This window comes from Geotrypetes seraphini, chromosome 10 (assembly GCF_902459505.1).
Source record: "Geotrypetes seraphini chromosome 10, aGeoSer1.1, whole genome shotgun sequence".
Lineage (NCBI taxonomy): Eukaryota > Metazoa > Chordata > Amphibia > Gymnophiona > Dermophiidae > Geotrypetes > Geotrypetes seraphini.
The window spans coordinates 68,833,613-68,851,860 of record NC_047093.1 but is presented as its reverse complement, the minus strand read 5'-3'; the positions used below and the strand labels follow the sequence as shown (position 1 = coordinate 68,851,860).

The window sequence follows — 18,248 nt, the reverse complement described above, 5'->3', positions numbered from 1 at the left end:
TAATTCTCACAGAGCAATGAGTTGCTGTAATTATTTCATGCATTTTTTTCAGTGAAACTTTCAGTTGAATAGATTTGAATAAAGAATTTTTATCTGAGACACTGCAACCCTACATTTAGGGCTCCTAAATGTGCTAGGGGTTTTAGTGCGCACTTAGTGCACATTAAATTGCCATGCGCGCTAGACGCTATTGCCACCATTGAGCTGGCATTAGTTTTTGGTGCGTAGCGTGGGGTTAGCGCACGCTAATCAGCAGCGCACGCTAAAACCGCTAGCTTGGCTTAGTAAAAGGAGCCCTTAAACTTTGGATTTAGTCTTAATGATCTGTCCATGCACTGTTGCAACTTTTAAAATTATATAATCAATTGGATCAGTTATTTAAATATAGACTGGGACGCGGTATTTTAATGTCCTCTTTCTAGCCGTTTCCGGTTGATCATAGCTCTACCACAGTGCCAACGACCTGTTCTTGGCAGAATACTATAGAGATTTACCATTGCCTTTATCGGCCCATAGCATTCAGTCTAAGTGAAATTAAACTTGGTCTAAAAAAATGACATTTCACTATGTGGTTTATTTATTTGACCACTAGATGTCAGTATGTTCAAGGCAATCACAATTTAACAGATGGGCTCTGGTTTAACTATGACTATCTAGGACAGGGGTGCCCACACTTTTTGGGCTTGCGAGCTACCTTTAAAATGACCAAGTTAAAATGATCTACCAATAATAAAATTTAAAAAACACAAAGCACACTGTACACAGAGAAAATTTTAATAATTATCATTTATATTCTGGGTTTTTTTTCCCAAAGAGATCAAGGTTACTTCAGTAACAACTATACCCCTTCTCTTTTTACTAAACCGCGATAGCAGTTTTTAGCGCAGGGATCTGCGCTGAATGCCCTGCGCTGCTCTCGATGCTCATAGGCTGCCTGCACTAAAAAATGCTATTACAGTTTAGTAAAAGGGGGCCATAGTGCAAAATATAGACCACAGATATAAATTCTCAAAACGGCCACATTTTGATCACTAAATTGAAAATAAAATCATTTTCCTACCTTTGTTGTTTGGTCATTATTCAAATTTTGTTGATCCCAGGCTCTGGTTGTCTTCTGATAACTTGCTTGCCAGGGTCTACTTCTTTCTTCTTTCTCTGTACTAAACATCCATCTTCTAGCTTTGTCCTCCCCTTCCGTTTCCCTTCCCTCCCCTGGAAATCTGCCATCTTTCCTTTTTTTCGTCTCCATCTACAGATCCACCTTTTCTCAACTACCCTTTCATCCAGCATCTCTCCCTCCTTCCCCACCACACCAGGGTCCACCATCTCTCCTTTTCTTTTCCCAACTACCCTCCTATCCAGTATCTCTATCCCCCCTCCACACCATCCCTTGTGTCCAACGTCTCTCCTTTTCTGTTCCTTCCCTCCCTAAATCCCATTGTCCACCATCTCTCTCCCACTCCTCTGTTTTTAGACCCATTATTTCTTCACCCCAAAGTCCGGCATATGCACGTCTCTTTGAACCCAGCTTCCCTCCATCCCTTCTACACCAGGGCCTTCCTCCCCCGAAGGCCTGTTCCCCCCTGAAGGCCTGCACCCCACCCCTGAAGGCCTGCACTACTCCCCTGAAGGCCTCCCTGTCCCCCTTGAAGTCCTGCCTGTCCCCTCTGAAGTCCTGCACCCCAGCCCTGAAGGCCTACCTTCTCCCCCCCAAAGGCCTGTCCCCCTGGAAGAACTAAACACCCCCCCAAAAGGCCTGCGTGTTCCTCCCTGACCTCCCGCACATCCATTTACCTGCAGAGAGGATCGCCAGTACTTTAGCGATCCTTGCAGGTTGTCATAGGCCTCAGGAGCTGTCTTCCTTCTGCCGCGGTCCCGCCCCTCCTCTGAGTCAGAGGCAGGATTGTGGCAGAGGGAAGACAGCTCCTGAGAGCCTATGGCAACCTGCAAGGATCGCTAAAGTACTGGCAATCCTTTCTGCAGGCTGCTCCCTGCTAAAATTAGGTAAAGGAATGTGCGGGAGGCCAGGGAGAAAGCTGGACACCACAGCACTTCCCGACTGACCCTCTCCCCTCGCCATCTAAAGCAGGCGTGGCGGAGGCTGGCCAGCAAAAGGCAGTGCTGCCGATCCTGCTTTAGGGGGCGAGGGGGTAGGGTCAATCACTGAGGCTGATTTTTTTTTTTTTTTTTTGGGGGGGGGGTTAAATCGTACTGATCACCTAATGTGAATCGATTCGAATCAGGCAGCACTAAGTCCTCTTCTCGTACCACAACAGGCACTTCTGTCTCCTGTAGTACACTAAGCTCCATCTCCCACTGACCTTCTAACCCCGCCCTGCCAGCACTCTGATTGGCCGGCGTTCTTCAATAGGCGGATTAATTGGCCGCTGGTCAGGAGGGGAAAAAAAGAAAAGGGAAAACCACATAGCTCCGCGATCAACTGTGGTTGCCTGAGCTATCGACCGGTTGATCGCGATCGATGTATTGGGCACCCCTGATCTAGGAGCTGTTAGTAGGTAAATTTAATCTCTATCTTTGAGATCAAGCCATATCAATGGGGTTTAATCAGAGGCATGGGCCCAGTTTACTTAAAGGGAAAGAGGATGGGATTGATATACTGCTTTCCCGTGGTTATAAACAAAGCATTTTACATGTTATATACAGGTACTTATTTTGAACCTGGGAAAATGGAGGGTTAAGTGATTTGCCCAGAGTCACAAGGAGCTGAAGCAATAAGGAGACAAGAAATAATAAAATCATTAGGACGTTTTCAGCATCTAGAGCAGTGGTCTCAAACTTGCGGCCCGCCAGGTACTATTTTGAGGCTCTTGGTATGTTTATCATAATCACAAAAGTAAAATAAAACAGTTTCTTGATCATATGTCTCTTTAGCTATAAATTACAATATTATTATTAGGCCTTAGCCAAAAGGAAAGATTTATAGACCATAAAGAATTTTACCTCATGCAAAATTGTCATTTGTTTAATAAGACATTAACTATTTTTTCTGAGGCTCTCCAAGTACCTACAAATCCAAAATGTTTGAGTTTGAGACCACTGATGTAGAGAAAGACAGAGTGAGTTGCTAGGAAAGGCATTCCCCATCTGAATTTTAGATCTTGCATGTCTGTAGTCTCATAAACATTAGACAAACATAGCCAATCAAAATTATACAGGTAGGGCTTAATATTTAGGGAAAGCTGAGCTCTGAAATTTAGGGCTCCTTTTACAAAGGGGCACTAGCGTTTTTAGCACACGCACCGGATTAGTGCGCGCTATTCTGCACGTTAAGGCCCTAACGCACCTTTGTAAAAGGAGCCCTTAGTCTCATAGGTTTTGTACCTGAGGGGCTGTTTATTAAACCTTAGCATGCACTAATTGAATTAGTGTATGCTAAATACTGTGCATCCTTTTTTATAGCTATGGGCCGAATGTCCTTAGTTCACACTAATATCCATCTAGCAAACATTAAGATTTAGTAAAAGGGCCCCTATATGGTGTCCCCTAGTTTCAGCCAAACATGAGTCTGTTTTCCATGGAAAAGTCACCTAAATTTAGGAGTTAAAAAGATACTCTTAGATTTAGGCCTGTTATTCATCTGCCTAGATTTTATGAGCCAAATTTATGAAGGCAGTGCTAAACATCACCTGTGTTTTTATCCTCGCCTTAAATGTAGGATTTCAAAGAAATTTTGGGCATAAATTTTCTGAGGTGCCAGTTTAGGAGCTTCACTCTAGAAGCGGGAACCAAGTGTGAGGTCATTAAATTCGCAGATGACACCAAACTATACAGCAGGGCTCAAACGAGGGAAGACTGCGAAGATCTCCAAAAGGATCTAACGAAGCTGGAAAAGTGGGCCGAAAAATGGCAAATGAGCTTCAACATACGGAAATGCAAGGTCATGCACGTGGGGAAAAAACCCGATGTTCACTTACAAAATGGGGGGAACACCACTAGGGATCAGTAACCTGGAGAGAGACCTGGGAGTGATGGTAGATGCAACAATGAAGGCATCGGTGCAGTGCGCCACGGCCTCAAGGAAAGCAAACAGAATGTTGGATATCATTAAGAAGGGTATCACGACCAGGACGAGGGAAGTCATCATGCCGCTGTATCGTGCAATGGTGCGGCCGCATCTGGAGTACTGTGTCCAGTACTGGTCGCCGTACCTCAAGAAGGACATGGCGGTACTTGAGGGAGTACAGAGAAGAGCAACTAAACTGATAAAGGGAATGGAAAATCTCCCATATATCGACAGATTAAAGCAGCTAGGACTTTTCTCCCTGGAAAAGCGGAGACTTAGAGGAGACATGACAGAAACCTTCAAGATCCTGAAGGGCATAGAAAAAGTAGACAGGGACAGATTTTTCAAATTATGGGGCAACACAAGTACAAGGGGGCACTCGGAGAAATTGAAAGGGGACAGGTTTAGAACAAACGCTAGAAAGTTCTTTTTCACTCAGAGGGTGGTGGATACATGGAACGCGCTTCCAGAGGCTGTTGTAGACAGGAACACATTAAATGGTTTCAAGGAAGGTTTGGATAGATTCCTAGAAGAAAAAGGGATTGAGGGATATAGATAGATATAGACCACTACTCAGGCAATGGGCTTGATGGGCCGCCTCGGGAGTGGACCGCTGAGCAGGATGGACCTATGGTCTACCTCAGCGGAGGCAACTTCTTATGTTCTTATGTTCTTAATCATCCGGATTTACCTGGACATACCAGCTTTTTAGAGGACATGTTCAGACGTCCGGCTGGTTTTTCAAAACTTGGCACTTTGTCCGGGTTTTGAAAAGCTTCAACCTAGGGACTGCGTTGGGAGGGCATCTGTGCTTTTTCAGATGCAATGCGTTGATTTCATGCGCATGCATATGATGTCATTGTGTTGCAGCCACACATGCATGTGATGTCATTGTGTTGCAGCCACACATGCATGTGATGTCATTGCGTTACATCTGCGCATGGACAGATACCCTCCTGACGTCCCGAGGACGAGAACAGCTTTGGAGGGCATGACATTGGCGTAACGGGGTGGGGCTGGGTAGAACTGGTCGGATCTGGGGGTGTGGCTAAGGATCCAGATTATACAGGAGTAAAATCTGGTAATCCTAAGCATAGACCTTTTGAGCATTAGCTTCTTAGCTAATTGCATTCTGCTTCCAAAGTCATGGCTGTGCAGCTTTTGCTTTACTTTCTGAAGGAAAGAATGGCTTAGTGGTTGCACTCAAATATTGTCCTTATTCTCCCCATTACAATTGGTGTCAGGTCAAAAGTGCGCCGGGACAAAGGCACGCCCAGACAATTGAGCGCAGCGCGCGCCGCTCTAAATTACTGTTTTTAGTGCTCCGACGGGGGGGGGGGGGCGTGGGTTGTGGGGGCATTGTGGGGGGCGTGGGGGGTTGTAACCCCCCACATTTTACTGAAAACTTCTCTTTTTCCTGTTTTTAGGGAAAAAGTTCAGTTTACAGTAAAATGTGGAGGGTTACAACCCCCCAAGCCCCCCATAACACCGGCGCGATGTCTATTAAGTAAACTGGGGGGTTCCCCAACAAACCCCCCCGTCGGAGCCCCTAAAAACTGTAATTTAGAGTGGTGTTGCGGCGCGCGCTGTGCTCAATTGTCGGCGCGCGCTTTTGTCTTTCGCGCCGTTGTCTATGAACCTTACAATTACTTAGGAGACTGATGATTAGTGCTTTGATTGTACCACAGTTAGGCGGCATATCAACCACATTCCTTTATTATTATGTAATTAACCAGATATTAAGAATGCACATTAGATACTATGATGTGGGCTGCACGGTGTGCAAATTTATTTATGCAATTTTACATATATAAATCAAGAAATTCACTTGGTATAGAAAACAAGATGAAACAAGAAAAATAGACAACCCAAAAATATGAAATCATGGATCCAGGAAAAATTCTAGATTAAAGCATGGGTTCTATTCCAAAACACAATAATATCAAGAAATGTTAAGCTGGTTGCATGTTTGATACACTTGCTTTAAAAAATAAATTCTGATAGGCATCAACTTGTCCATCCAAATTTGGGTGTTTGGTGGTCCAGCATTATTATTATTATTTTTTTTAAACTTTATACTTTATTGATTTTTGTTACTAAAAGATAACAAAATACAGGAAAATAAACAGTGTCATACATTAAAATAAATCTGATCAGGAAAAAATATACATCAATTCCAGTCCACATTAATGGAGCCAAATACTGCTACACTTTAGTTATAAACAAAGTAAAAAATAGAGTATTTATTATTATTATTTTTTAAAGCACACATCTAGATAAGCACTTTTAAATATTACCTGGTAGGCCCTCTTCTGAGTGGAATTTTTACCTGGCAAAATGAAACCAATATTCTGGAGAGGGGGAGAGAAATGGAAAAATCAGAGTTTGATCAGTCAGTTTCCAGAGCTCCTTTTAATATTTTTCTTGTTAAAAAAACTAAAAAAAAAACCTAATAATGTAACTTTATAGCAACATCTGAATTTTCTCTTTGGGGGGGAGGGTAGGTTTTCATAAGGTTTTTGCATATGTTTGCCTATGTGTGTTATACTTCAAGGTTTAGTTCTTGGGTCTGTTTTTAACATTTTTGTAAGTGATATTGCTGAAGGGCTATCTGGTAAGATTTGCTGCTTTGCAGATAATACCAAAATCTACAACAGAGGAAGGACCCAGCAAAGCTTTGTCTGAAATTTGGCAGCTAAGATTTAAATGCAAAGAAATGCAAGGTCATGCATTTGGGCTGCAAAAACCTGAGGGAATGGTACAGTTAAAGGAGTGAAGAACTTTTATGTACAAAAGAGGAATGGGACTTGGATGTGATAGTGTATGATGATCTTTAAGTGGCTAAACAGATTGAAAAGGTGACTGTGAAAGCTAGAAGGATGCTTGGGTGCATAGGGAGAGGTATGGCCAATAGGAAAAAGAAGATATTGATGCCCCATATAAAACTCTAGTGAGACATCATTTAGAATATTGTGTACAATTCTGGAGATCGCACCTTCAAAAAAATATAAACAGGATAGAGTCGTTCCAGAGGAAGGCTACTAAAATGGTTGATGGTCTTCATCATAAGGTGTAGGGGGACAGACTGAAAGATCTCAATATGTATATTTGGGAGGAAAGGCATGGGAGGAGTGACATGATACAGACATTCCAGTACCTAAATAGCATAAATAGGCATGAGGCCAGTCTTTTTCAATTGAAAATAAACTGTGAGAGAGCATGAGATGTAGTTAAGAGGTGATAGGCTTAGGAGTAATCTAAGGAAATACTTTTTTACAGAAAGGACGGTAGATGTGTAGAATTCAAGAAAGCGTAGGGCAGGGATCTCTTAGGGAGAGGAGGAGATAGTAGATGCTGTGGGAAGACTGGGTGGGCCATTTGGCTTTTATCTACTATCATGTTTCTCTGTTTCTATGTAAAAATTCCATTAAAAAATCCGCCTTCTCAGGATTATGGGAAAATTTATGATAGTATGTGTATTTGATCATACATCAAGGAGCAGGCTCGGGGGTGAGGTTTTATTGATATGATTAAAGAACACAGAGAATTTTGTTTTGAATCCTTCTGTACACTGTATTCCCTGTACATTGCACCTTCAAAGCATGGCTTGTTGCCTAATAATAGAAGAAACCCAATCTGTATTGTCATGGACAGCACCAAGTTTTCCCTTTTGATATTTGCAGGGCAGGGCTGTGAAATTCCAGTCCCTTTGGTTGATGGAGATCTTGTAGAAGACACTTTGTGGCAGAAAAATTAAAGACAGGGATTTGTGAACCTGCATTATATTGATTGATGTTGAAGCTTTAATTCATTGGCCAAGTTCTCCATCTCTTCAAATCCTCTGGCAATACTTTGAACATCTGAATCCATGGAGATGCTGGCTGCCCTTTTAGAACTTGCATCATCTGTATGTACAGTAATGAGATACTTATCCAGCAGTTGATAGGTTTCTGTTACTGTGGCTTGATAGGTTGCATAATGTTGAATCCCAGATGGTTGCAAATATTCTTTCATCGTCATGTTTCTTCCATCTTTTGACAAAACTGGATCTAGGAACTGTACCAAATGTGCCACTATCTCTCCCTCATCAAGCAGCTCGTGGTATTCACCACTCAACTTATCAGACTGATGTTTATCTCCATTTCTGAAATCCGACCCATTACATTTCTGTTTCAAAGATTCCCTGTTACTATCTTTGTTTATGGCATCCTGCTTTCCACATCCCTCTTTTTCTTCATCACCTGCAGATGTAAAACATTGCTTTGTGGCCTTTTGTGAGATGTTTCCTTTGGTGGCATCCATGTCTGTGTGTCTTTCCTGCTTCTGATGGACTACTATGAGCCGCCACTGTTGGTTTTTTTGACTCAGCCACATTTCATTTCTTGCTAGCGCATAAGTACTTGTGTCATAATAGTGGTGTTCTTCAACTACTTTGTCCGTACAGACTGCCCCAAGCTGTAGCAGCTTGGTTTTACTGTCCTCCTGGAGCCAGTATGCTTGCTTGAGTTTCACAGTGTGGAGCTTAGGTTCTTTCAGACTTGTCATTGTTATCTGCAAACATTAGCAAAAGATGACATGTTAAGAGGTAGCATGTACTTCGAGGACAATTTTAATCACCATTTACAGTAGTAAAGAGATTTTTACTCATGGAAGTCACAGAGGATGGGTGGGTCATCATGAGGTTTTCATCATCAGCTGAGGCCATGTGATTAGTGCATATTAAAATAGGGTCATATTGGATGGAAGTTTGGGAGCACTGATATATGATGTGGTGTATTTTTTTTATACTGAGATGCTTTTGATATTTTGATATTGTAGTACAGGGATTTTGAAATTCTTTTGTTCTTTTAATCCCATACAGTTAAATTTAGCTGACTATGCAACTTGGGGCTCCTTTTACTAAGCTGCGTTAGGGCTTTAACGCGCAGAATAGCGCGCGCTACATTGCCACACACACTAGACCTTAACGTCGGCATTGAGCTGGCGTTAGTTCTAGCCACGTAGCGTAATTTCCTGCATGCGCTAAAAACGCTAGTGCACCTTAGTAAAAGGAGCCCTTGATTACACTTCCTCTTGTCTGAACGGCTTGACAAATTACAGCTATACTCGCTCGAGGAGCGCAGAGAGAGGGGGGACATGATCGAGACGTTCAAGTATCTTACGGGCCGCATCGAGGCGGAGGAAGATATCTTCTTTTTCAAGGGTCCCACGACAACAAGAGGGCATCCGTTGAAAATCAGGGGCGGGAAACTACGAGGTGACACCAGGAAATTCTTTTTCACTGAAAGGGTGGTTGATCGCTGGAATAGTCTTCCACTGCAAGTGATTGAGGCCAACAGCGTGCCTGATTTTAAGGCCAAATGGGATCGGCACATGGGATCTCTTCACAGGGCAAAGGTAGGGGAGGGACATTAAGGTGGGCAGACTAGATGGGCCGTGGGCCCTTATCTGCCGTCTATTTCTATGTTTCTATGAATGCGTCTTTCCTTATTTTTCCCACCACTTGTTTCCTTTTTATTTTAAACCTATTTTGTTACTGTACCAACATACTACATCGGTTATTTTGTTGTGTGGCTTGGCCATGATGCTTTCCTTTTCCCTACTGGTCTTGTGTTTCGAGCGTCCAGGTTTCACTCCTCGCTCAGGGTTTCCCATTACCATTACATGTGGCCAGGTTTATGCTTGCTGTTAGGCACATGGCCAGCCACTCGGAAAAACTGAATCTGATCTTTTTCCCAGCTAATGGAAAATGAATAACTGTTTCAGATGGAGTAATTCCATTAGTGACCCAGCCAGACATAGAGTAGACTTTCTTTTGGAACTGGCCTTTTGCTTTAGTTTGTTTTCCAAAGCCCTTGAACCATTTTCTTCTCATTCCCACTGATGTCTAGAACTGATCCTTATGGTATGCATCTGGTTTCATACTGCATGGGGGAATCGCTTCCAGGCTTGATCTTAGAACTTGGGTATGAAATTGCTGGCGGCTCAGACAAATCTTACTGATTTTATTTTTACCCCAGAGAATCTCTCAGGATGACTGCCCAGATCTGTAAGCACCACTTACAAGCTGATGATATGCAGGATTTTTCTGTTGTGTTCATAAGTTATATTTTATCTTAAGAAGGCTTATGACCTAACCGTCTTGAGATGTCAGTTGGTTTGAAATACTGCTGAGATGAATAACACAGTGAAGGACTTCCCAGGATTATCTGACACCCTATCTGAACCTTCAGTCATGTGACTCCCACCAAAGAGTGACTCAAAGCCCTTCCTCTTTCTCCCCTTCCCTTTCATACCCTCCTGTAGTTCAGCATCTCCCCTTCTGTATTCCTTCCTGAGGTATCCAGCATCTCCCTGCCTCCCCTGAACCCCCTCCAAGGTGTTCAATGGCTTCCCTTCTGTACCTCTTCAGTGTTCTCCCCAGGGCCTTTCAGCCGGGCGCTCCACCCAGCTAATTTAGATGAGCGCCCGGTTGTAATCTCGATCGCAATCCTGCTGCTGCTGCCGCCTTCTGCTCAACATTAAAAAAACAAAAACAAAAAAAAACCCTTCTCACCGGCTTGGAGATTTACCGGTCTGACTCGGCACAGCCTGAATCGCAGGAGCCTGACTTTTTTTTTTTTTGTTTGTTTTTAACGCCAGCAAGCGACTTGAACCCATGCTCCGGGGCTCTAACATGTGCATGCCGCTTCTCTCCGAAACCGGAAGTCACGCCCAGAGGGAGGAAGAGAAGGGAAGTCGGCATGCACATGCCCCGGAGCATGGGTTCGCTATAGGAGACAGATCAGCTTACAACTTGCTCTTGCTTGCTTCGGGCTTTCTTCGCTGTCGGATCCTGCCTACTTTCTGTTTCCGAAAGTAGGCAGGACCCGGCAATGAGGAAGGCCCGAAGCAAGCAAGAGCAGCGAGTTGTAAGCTTCCTTCCGTTGCTGACTTATGGAAGATAGGTCAGCGATGGAAGGAAGCGTACAACTTGCCTTAGTCCAGCCCTGCACAACATGCGGCCCAAAACGGATCTCACTGCCGATATGGCTCTCACTCCGCTTTCCTTTGCAGATCAGCTCAGGAGGCAAGATTTAGCCCGAGATCAGACGAATATTAAAGGGCATTTGAAGGCATCTGAGCAGATTGAGGAGAACATGTCCTGTTTTTCCATGCCTAAAAATTCCACCTTGTGTTATGTAATCTCTGATCTGATCCTTAAGAGTGATGCAACAGTCTCCTCCAGTAAACAGCTTTAAATCCTGCAACCATACAGAACCAGATGGTCAAAGGGCTCCGAAGTGTAGTATTGCCAAGGGATCTGTCTCATGAATATGCATTGAAAGCAGTGCATGCAGATAGATCTCATGCATATTCATTGGGGAAATCCTGAAAACCCGACTGGATTGCGGCCCTTGAGGGCCGACATTGGACACCCCTGCCCTAGCTCTTACTTTGCACTATAGCAAAATAAAAAAGAAGCAAATAAAGATCAATCACACAGGTGCCCTTCAAGGCTCAGTAACACCTCTCCATAAATTATGTGGAAGAGGTCTGGAAGTGGGGATAGCATCTATTTCATATCCTCAGTGAGACCTCAGGAAGGAACCTAGTTATCAAAACATTATTAGAGGTGTTGTACAGCCATTTCTTGTTTGACTGGATGAGCTATATTTATCTTTTTTTTTTAGTTGTTTAAATTCATGCAGAAATAAATGGTTAGATTGAACCTAATGACTTCATTAACGCATTTCCCTTTTTTAAACCTCTATACTATTTGAAAGAGGGTGAATATCTAATTATTCACTTCTAGAATTGGATATTTCTTAAATTTAGTAAAAATATTCTGGCACAAGTGTCAAACCTTAAAAAAGGAAGTCATATTGAGCATTGGAAAATAATAATTAACTAATAAAAATAGTATACATTTAATTTTTCCCACTACCAAATTTCCCCACCCCACCCGGCTACTTTTTCATGCCACCCGGCTGGAAAAAATTTCTGGGGAGAACACTGCTCTTCCAGAACAGCACTGGTTGCTAGCACCCTGTTAGCTTTTTCCTGGAAGCCTCACCCTGGTGGGGCCTTGACCATCTGGATGTGCTCGGGATCCTATCCCCCCCCAAAAAAAAAAAAACAGGAAGTTAAGAGAGGTGGTATACAGAAGGCTTGATTGAGCATGCATGGATGCTGAAGACTTCATGCCGGCTGTATTGGGTAAACAATCTGACAGCTGCCTAAGTGCAGTTCCCCTTCCTCCCAGTCACACTGTGGCTCTCTAGGTGGATATCTGTGTAGTGGTTGGACTGACCCTGAATACCATAATCATTATGTAAAGAAAAACAAAATGCCAGCAGACAACAGGTGATGGCCTACATAGTCTAACCTTTCATTGCATACCTGCAGTGATGCCAAAAGGTCTTCCTATACACTCCTTACCCTTAGAATTATTTTGTGTATGACCCATGCATGCTTGAATTATGTCAGTATTTGGATTTCTTACCACCTCCACTGGTAGCCTTAGGCCTCTACCACCCTTTTAGTGAAAAAGTATTTTCTCACATTCTTTATAAGCAGTCTTCCTTTTTAGCTCCTATGATGAGCCTTTTGTTCTTGAATTTTTCATTCTGCCTTCTGGTACCTCATTGAAGCATGTTAGATATCTGAGTGTTTGCATCATTCTATCAAAAATGGCAGGGAAACTGATGGCATTTTAAAAGCTAACTTAATTATTGATTCATCAGCTTTTGAGGACAGGAGTCTGCTTCATCAGATACATGCATCTGAACCCAGTTCTCCAGATAGAGTCTCCCAAAGACCCGTAGAGAGGTAATATTTCTTCCTTTTTTCTACTAGTTATGTATCATTTGCTCTACCCACTGCTTTGTCCTACCAACTTGCTGAATGTGATATTGTAACATACTATCTTGAAAGTACCACTGCACTATTCTGTCTTTCGGTATTGCCTGCCTCATTCTCCCATGACTGGTGTTCAGCTAACAGGTTTTCACTGGCTTACGTCATCATCATTTCCATTCTTGTAGAATAGTACTCGAAGTGTTCTGATCTCTTGGAACATCTTATCAAGCAACTGAAGAGCTGAACAGAGGTGTACATACATGCAGATTACTGGTCTTCCTGTTTTCACTTATGTATTGATCAAATCTGCTTTGAGTCTATATTCTCTGTCATAGTCCTATCCTTTTGGACCGATCTCACCATTCATTTTTATAAGGAAGCCTCAGTCTCCAAATTTGAATTGGGCTGTATTTCTCCCAGACTGCTGCATATTTTGCTTCTGGCCTTTGACTGTGGGGTATGGTGGCCTCTGCATTCCCATAATAGCTATGTCCTTTTCTACATTCTTTCCTGTAATATTGTAGTTCCATTTGTGCTTTCCGAAGGTGACTAATTTTGTGTTTTTTTGTGTGTGAACTGCCTAGATGGCAGTATCTACACCTGATGGATTTAGGTCTGACAATAATTGCACTTTGCCGTTGCATACTTAGCTTTGAATAACTTCTGTAATTATTAACATAGTAACAGATGGCAGATAAAGATAAGTAGGGTCCATTTAGTTTGCCCAGTAAGGTGGCTAGATTTGTATCTTCTGCTCTTCGTATCCTCTCTGTATTTGTGCTGTACTAAGCTACTGTATACTCTTTGAATGGCAGCTAGAGGTTAAATAGCTATTAGACCCTTTGTTTCAACAAGGCAACCCCATAACAATCTAACAGAGAAACTGGGCCTCTTCTCCCTCGAACAGAGGAGATTGAGAGGGGACATGATCGAAACATTCAAGGTACTGAAGGGAATAGACTTAGTAGATAAAGACAAGTTGTTAACCCTCTCCAAGGTAGGGAGAACGAGAGGGCACTCTCTAAAATTGAAAGGGGATAGATTTCGTACGAACATAAGGAAGTTCTTCTTCACTCAGAGAGTGGTAGAGAACTGGAACGCTCTTCCGGAGTCTGTCATAGGGGAAAACACCCTCCAGGGATTCAAGACAAAGTTAGACAAGTTCCTGCTGAACCGGAACATACGCAGGTAGGGCTACTCTCAGTTAGGGCACTGGTCTTTGACCAGAGGGCCGCCACGTGAGCAGACTGCTGGGCACGATGGACCACTGGTCTGGCACAGCAGCGGCAATTCTTATGTTCTTATGTTTAATTTAATTATTTATATACCACTTATAATAATAATAATAATAATAATAATAACAGCTTATATACCGCAATACCGTGAAGTTCTATGCGGTTTACAAAAGATTAAGCAAAGGTACAAATTGACTGACTTCAAGAGGGGAAGAAGAAAGAGAAGTAATTAGACAGGAAATTCATTGTTGAGGAGAAAAGTGATCAAAAGGACAGTAGGTCGCTATTGAGAGGAAAGAGATAAGTGGGTCAGTTGTCAAGATGTTTTAGGAACAGGTGTGTTTTTAGACGTTTCCTAAATTCCTCATAAGTAGAGGGCGAAAGTAATTGTTCTAGGTCTTTACCCCATGATGCTGCTTGGTGTGAGAGAAGGAATTCATGGTGTTTTTTCAGTTTGCAACCTCTCACTGGGGGGGAAACGAAGTTGGAATCTCTTGTGTCTGTTGGTTGAGAAGGAGAAAAGGTCAGTAATGTATTTGGGGGCAAGTCCGTGTAATGCTTTAAAGCAGAAACAGGCAAATTTGAACTTTACGCGTGCCTTCATCGGCAGCCAATGTAGCTGCCGGTAGTAGGGTGTCACGTGGTCAAATTTTTTTTAGTCCAAAGATTAGTCTGACTGCCGCATTCTGCAACAGTTGTAGGCGTCACATATTTTTTTGGGAAATTGCCAAATAGGCGATGTTGCAGTAGTCAAGCAGGCTTAGTACGAGGGATTGGACTAGGATTCTAAAAACCGATGTAACAAAATAAGCTTTAAGGGATCTGAGTTTCCAGAGAGTGAAAAATCCCTTTCTGATTAAGGAATCTACTTGGTCTTTCATGGTTAGGCATTGATCCAGAGTTACACCTAGTATCTTTATGGAGGGCTGGATAGGGTAACTAAGGTTATTGATACAGAGGGGTGATTTAATGTCAAGTGGATGTGGTGAAGCAATGAAAAAAGTCATTTTTTCTGAATTAAGTTTGAGCCTAAAGTTTGTCATCCATTATATCCTAAGTGGTTTACATTCAAGTACTGTATCATGTTTTCCTATCTGTCCCGGTGGCTCAAACTCTATCTAGTGTACCTGGGGCAATGAGGGGATTAAGTGACTTGCCCAGGGTCACAAGGAGCAGTGAGGGATTTGAACCCACAGCCTTAGAGTGCTGAGGCTGTAGCTCTAACTCCTGCACCACACACTCCCACTTTGTGTGTTAATGATTTTAATTGCCCTTAACATAATAAAACACTTCTTTTATAAAACTCTCCTTTATTAGACGAATGTGTCCTTGTATATTCACCTCCCAGTCTAGATTACCACATAGTAACTTAGAAGGGAATTTTCGATATGACATCCAAGTCCAATGTAGGCATTTTCCTGAAAATATCTAATATTCTCATCCTGAACACAGCAAGTTTTGAACTGGAAAAACTGTACATTGTTACAAAAGCCCTCAGGTCTTCAGATGTCTTCTGTCTATAGGTACAGTTGGTATTTTGTGGGTTTTGGAAGGCTCATACTTCCTGCTTCAAGTATACTAGTTAGAGTGAAATATGAACCTGAGGTCGCTTTTCTGTACAGTCCACTGCACTGACCACTAACCTACTCCTGGGAACAGCTTGCTGCTCTAATAGGATGGGCACAATATTTCGAGTTGTCACAGAGCCTATTATGGAGTCACTGTTACAAGTTTGAGAGGGTCACTGACAACTGGGGAATTAAAGAGGGGGGTTATTCTTTAATCCCTGCAGTGGTCACCTGATCAGGGCACTTTTTTGACACTTAGTAGTGATTGAAACAGGCCCAGATAAAAATATCTTAATTTTAACTCCAGACATTTTTAACTCTAGCGATTCAAATTCTGGGCCTGCCCAAGACATGCCCTCAACCTGCCCCCTTATGATTTAGATGAACCGTGGAGAAAATTGTTTCAAATCGTGAGTTTCAATAATTGCGACTTGGAAACATTTTCCCATGAAAAAATATCCATCTGCTGCTTTGTACTGCTTTTGAGACATTTTTCTCTTTTGAAAATGAGTGCCATAGCATATGATGGCAGAAAAGACCAAGCAACCCAATCCAATCTAGCCATTTATTCCTGTATGCACTGCCAAACATACACTGTATACACTCAAATATAAACCTAGAGTTTTGGGCCCAAAAAACTGGCCAATAATGGGGGTCTCAGTTTATATTCTAATCTTAGTACTACTACTACTTAGATGTATGCAGTGCTGTAGATTAAACATGTAAGAGACAATCCCTGGTCAATAGAGCTTGCAATCTAAAACAGACAAACAGGACAAACAAGAGAGAATTTCTCAAAGACGGAATGATAAAACAGACACGGACCTCTCCCTGGGCCTACTTAAGCCCTTCTGGTCCAGCAGTGAGCCAGGGCAAGAGCGATCTGCTCTTATCCTATGCAGTCTCACTACTTAAAATGGCTGATGCGAGTTCCCACAGTAACTTCTCAAGACTGCCATGAGTTCGGTTTATATTCCAGTCAACCTTTTTTCACCCTTTTTTTTTTTTTTTGGGGGGGGGGGCAAAAGGTTAGCTCAGTTTATATTTGGATGGGTTTATATTTGAGTATATTCAGTATCACAACTGCCAGTAATAGGGTGACCAACCTATAGAATATCACTTCTTATCCTAGACAATTTATTTCTTGCTTTTCTTCTTCATATGCCACTTCTCTGAGTACGCTTCTCTCTCCGTATTCACTGTGATAGGGGATTAACAGAACCGCAAATAACCTTTTCACATGTTATTTGCTCTTTTCTATTAAAAACCACCGTGAATATTGTGAAACTACGAATAACATGGTGGGAGACCTGGCCTGTTCCTCAAGGAGAGGCAAAACATGGTGAAGAAAGTGCTGGGAATCGGCGATTTTCTCTGTAAACGCTTGGAATCAGCGATTTCTCTATGCAAGTTGATGTAATTTGGGGGGGGGGGAGGAGCCAGCAAGCTAAAAACCGTGAATAATCGAAACCGCGATTGCTGAAACCCAGAATACGGAGGGAGAAGTGTAAATGAGTGTGCCACAGTAGATCTCTTGTATAGTATGCACCCAGTACCTTTCCTTCCTCATGCTTAATGATAAAGCCCCATAATAATCTAAACAGCAACACTGCATAAAACACAATGACACCACTTCCAGTGCTGCCCCACAGACCAGCAGTTAGCATCCTAAAAAAATCCACCATGCAGGGCCTAGTCTTGGCCCTGCTGTCTCTTCTTTCCTAGGAATAGCTCCTTGATCAGATCCTCCTATTTCTATTTTACTCTCCCTTCAGCATCTTCATCTACTAACGCCAGACTTTGTAGATCACCGTCTTCTTAAGATTTTATTCCAGTTATCGTGTGTCTCAAACTGAACCTAATTTAAAGCCCTTGAATGGTAAAGACTAAATATGGTTCGTTGTTGGTGGATAAAGTCTAAAGAGTTACAGTATTGGCCAGCATTTTTGACACCTTACACATTTTCCTACTGGTTTATTTTCTTTTGGATGGCTATATGAAGAGGATTGGATAGGATTGTAGAAATATAGAAACATAATGGCAGATAAAGAGCAAATGGCCTATCCAGTCTGCTCATCCACAGCATTCACTATTTCCTCTTCTCCCTAAGAGATCCCATGTGAATTTAGACACAGTCTTTGTCTCCTGCACCTCTTCCAGGACACTGTTCCATGTATCTACCACCTCTTAACTTCATCCTATGCCTTCTCATTCCGGAGCTTCCTTTCAAATCAAAGAGACTCACAATATTCTAAATGAGGTCTCCTCAGAGTCTTATACAGAAGCAACAGTACCTACTTTTTCCTTGACACTTGTACAAAGTGCTGTATGGGTCCCAGATCAGCACCGGTGAAGGTTTTATTTTGCCTTTTTTACTTCAAATGTGACTTTTTTTCCTGACTAACTGTCATGTGTGAGTGTTAGTTTAAAGAGTAACCTAATGTGACCCCTCCCTGTATCATTTCCAGATGGCTGGGTGCATGGCAGCATTTTTTTCACTGTTGCAGTTTGTGGCATGAAGGATATCCACGGGGAACATGCATGTCATTTGCATATAATGATTCTAATCTATGAAGACAA

General features: G+C 42.4%; 2 protein-coding genes across 3 annotated transcripts in view; one reads left to right on the top strand and one right to left on the bottom strand.

The window, feature by feature from the left end:
• RALGPS1 (Ral GEF with PH domain and SH3 binding motif 1) overlaps nucleotides 1-18,248 on the top strand; it is a 643,064-nt gene that overhangs the window by 81,725 nt on the left and 543,091 nt on the right.
• Nucleotides 1-18,248, bottom strand: part of LOC117367811 — a 31,199-nt gene that overhangs the window by 8,697 nt on the left and 4,254 nt on the right. Inside the window, exon 2 of one of the 2 annotated variants that reach the window (XR_004540852.1) lies at nucleotides 6,322-8,575. Coding sequence is in view for 1 of the 2 variants with exons in the window: in XM_033960781.1 (XP_033816672.1) it covers nucleotides 7,805-8,575 (771 nt within the window). In the remaining variant the exon portion in view is untranslated. Of the gene's footprint in view, nucleotides 1-5,798; nucleotides 8,576-18,248 lie in introns of those variants that run through there. The other variant, XM_033960781.1, reaches the window with a different exon arrangement.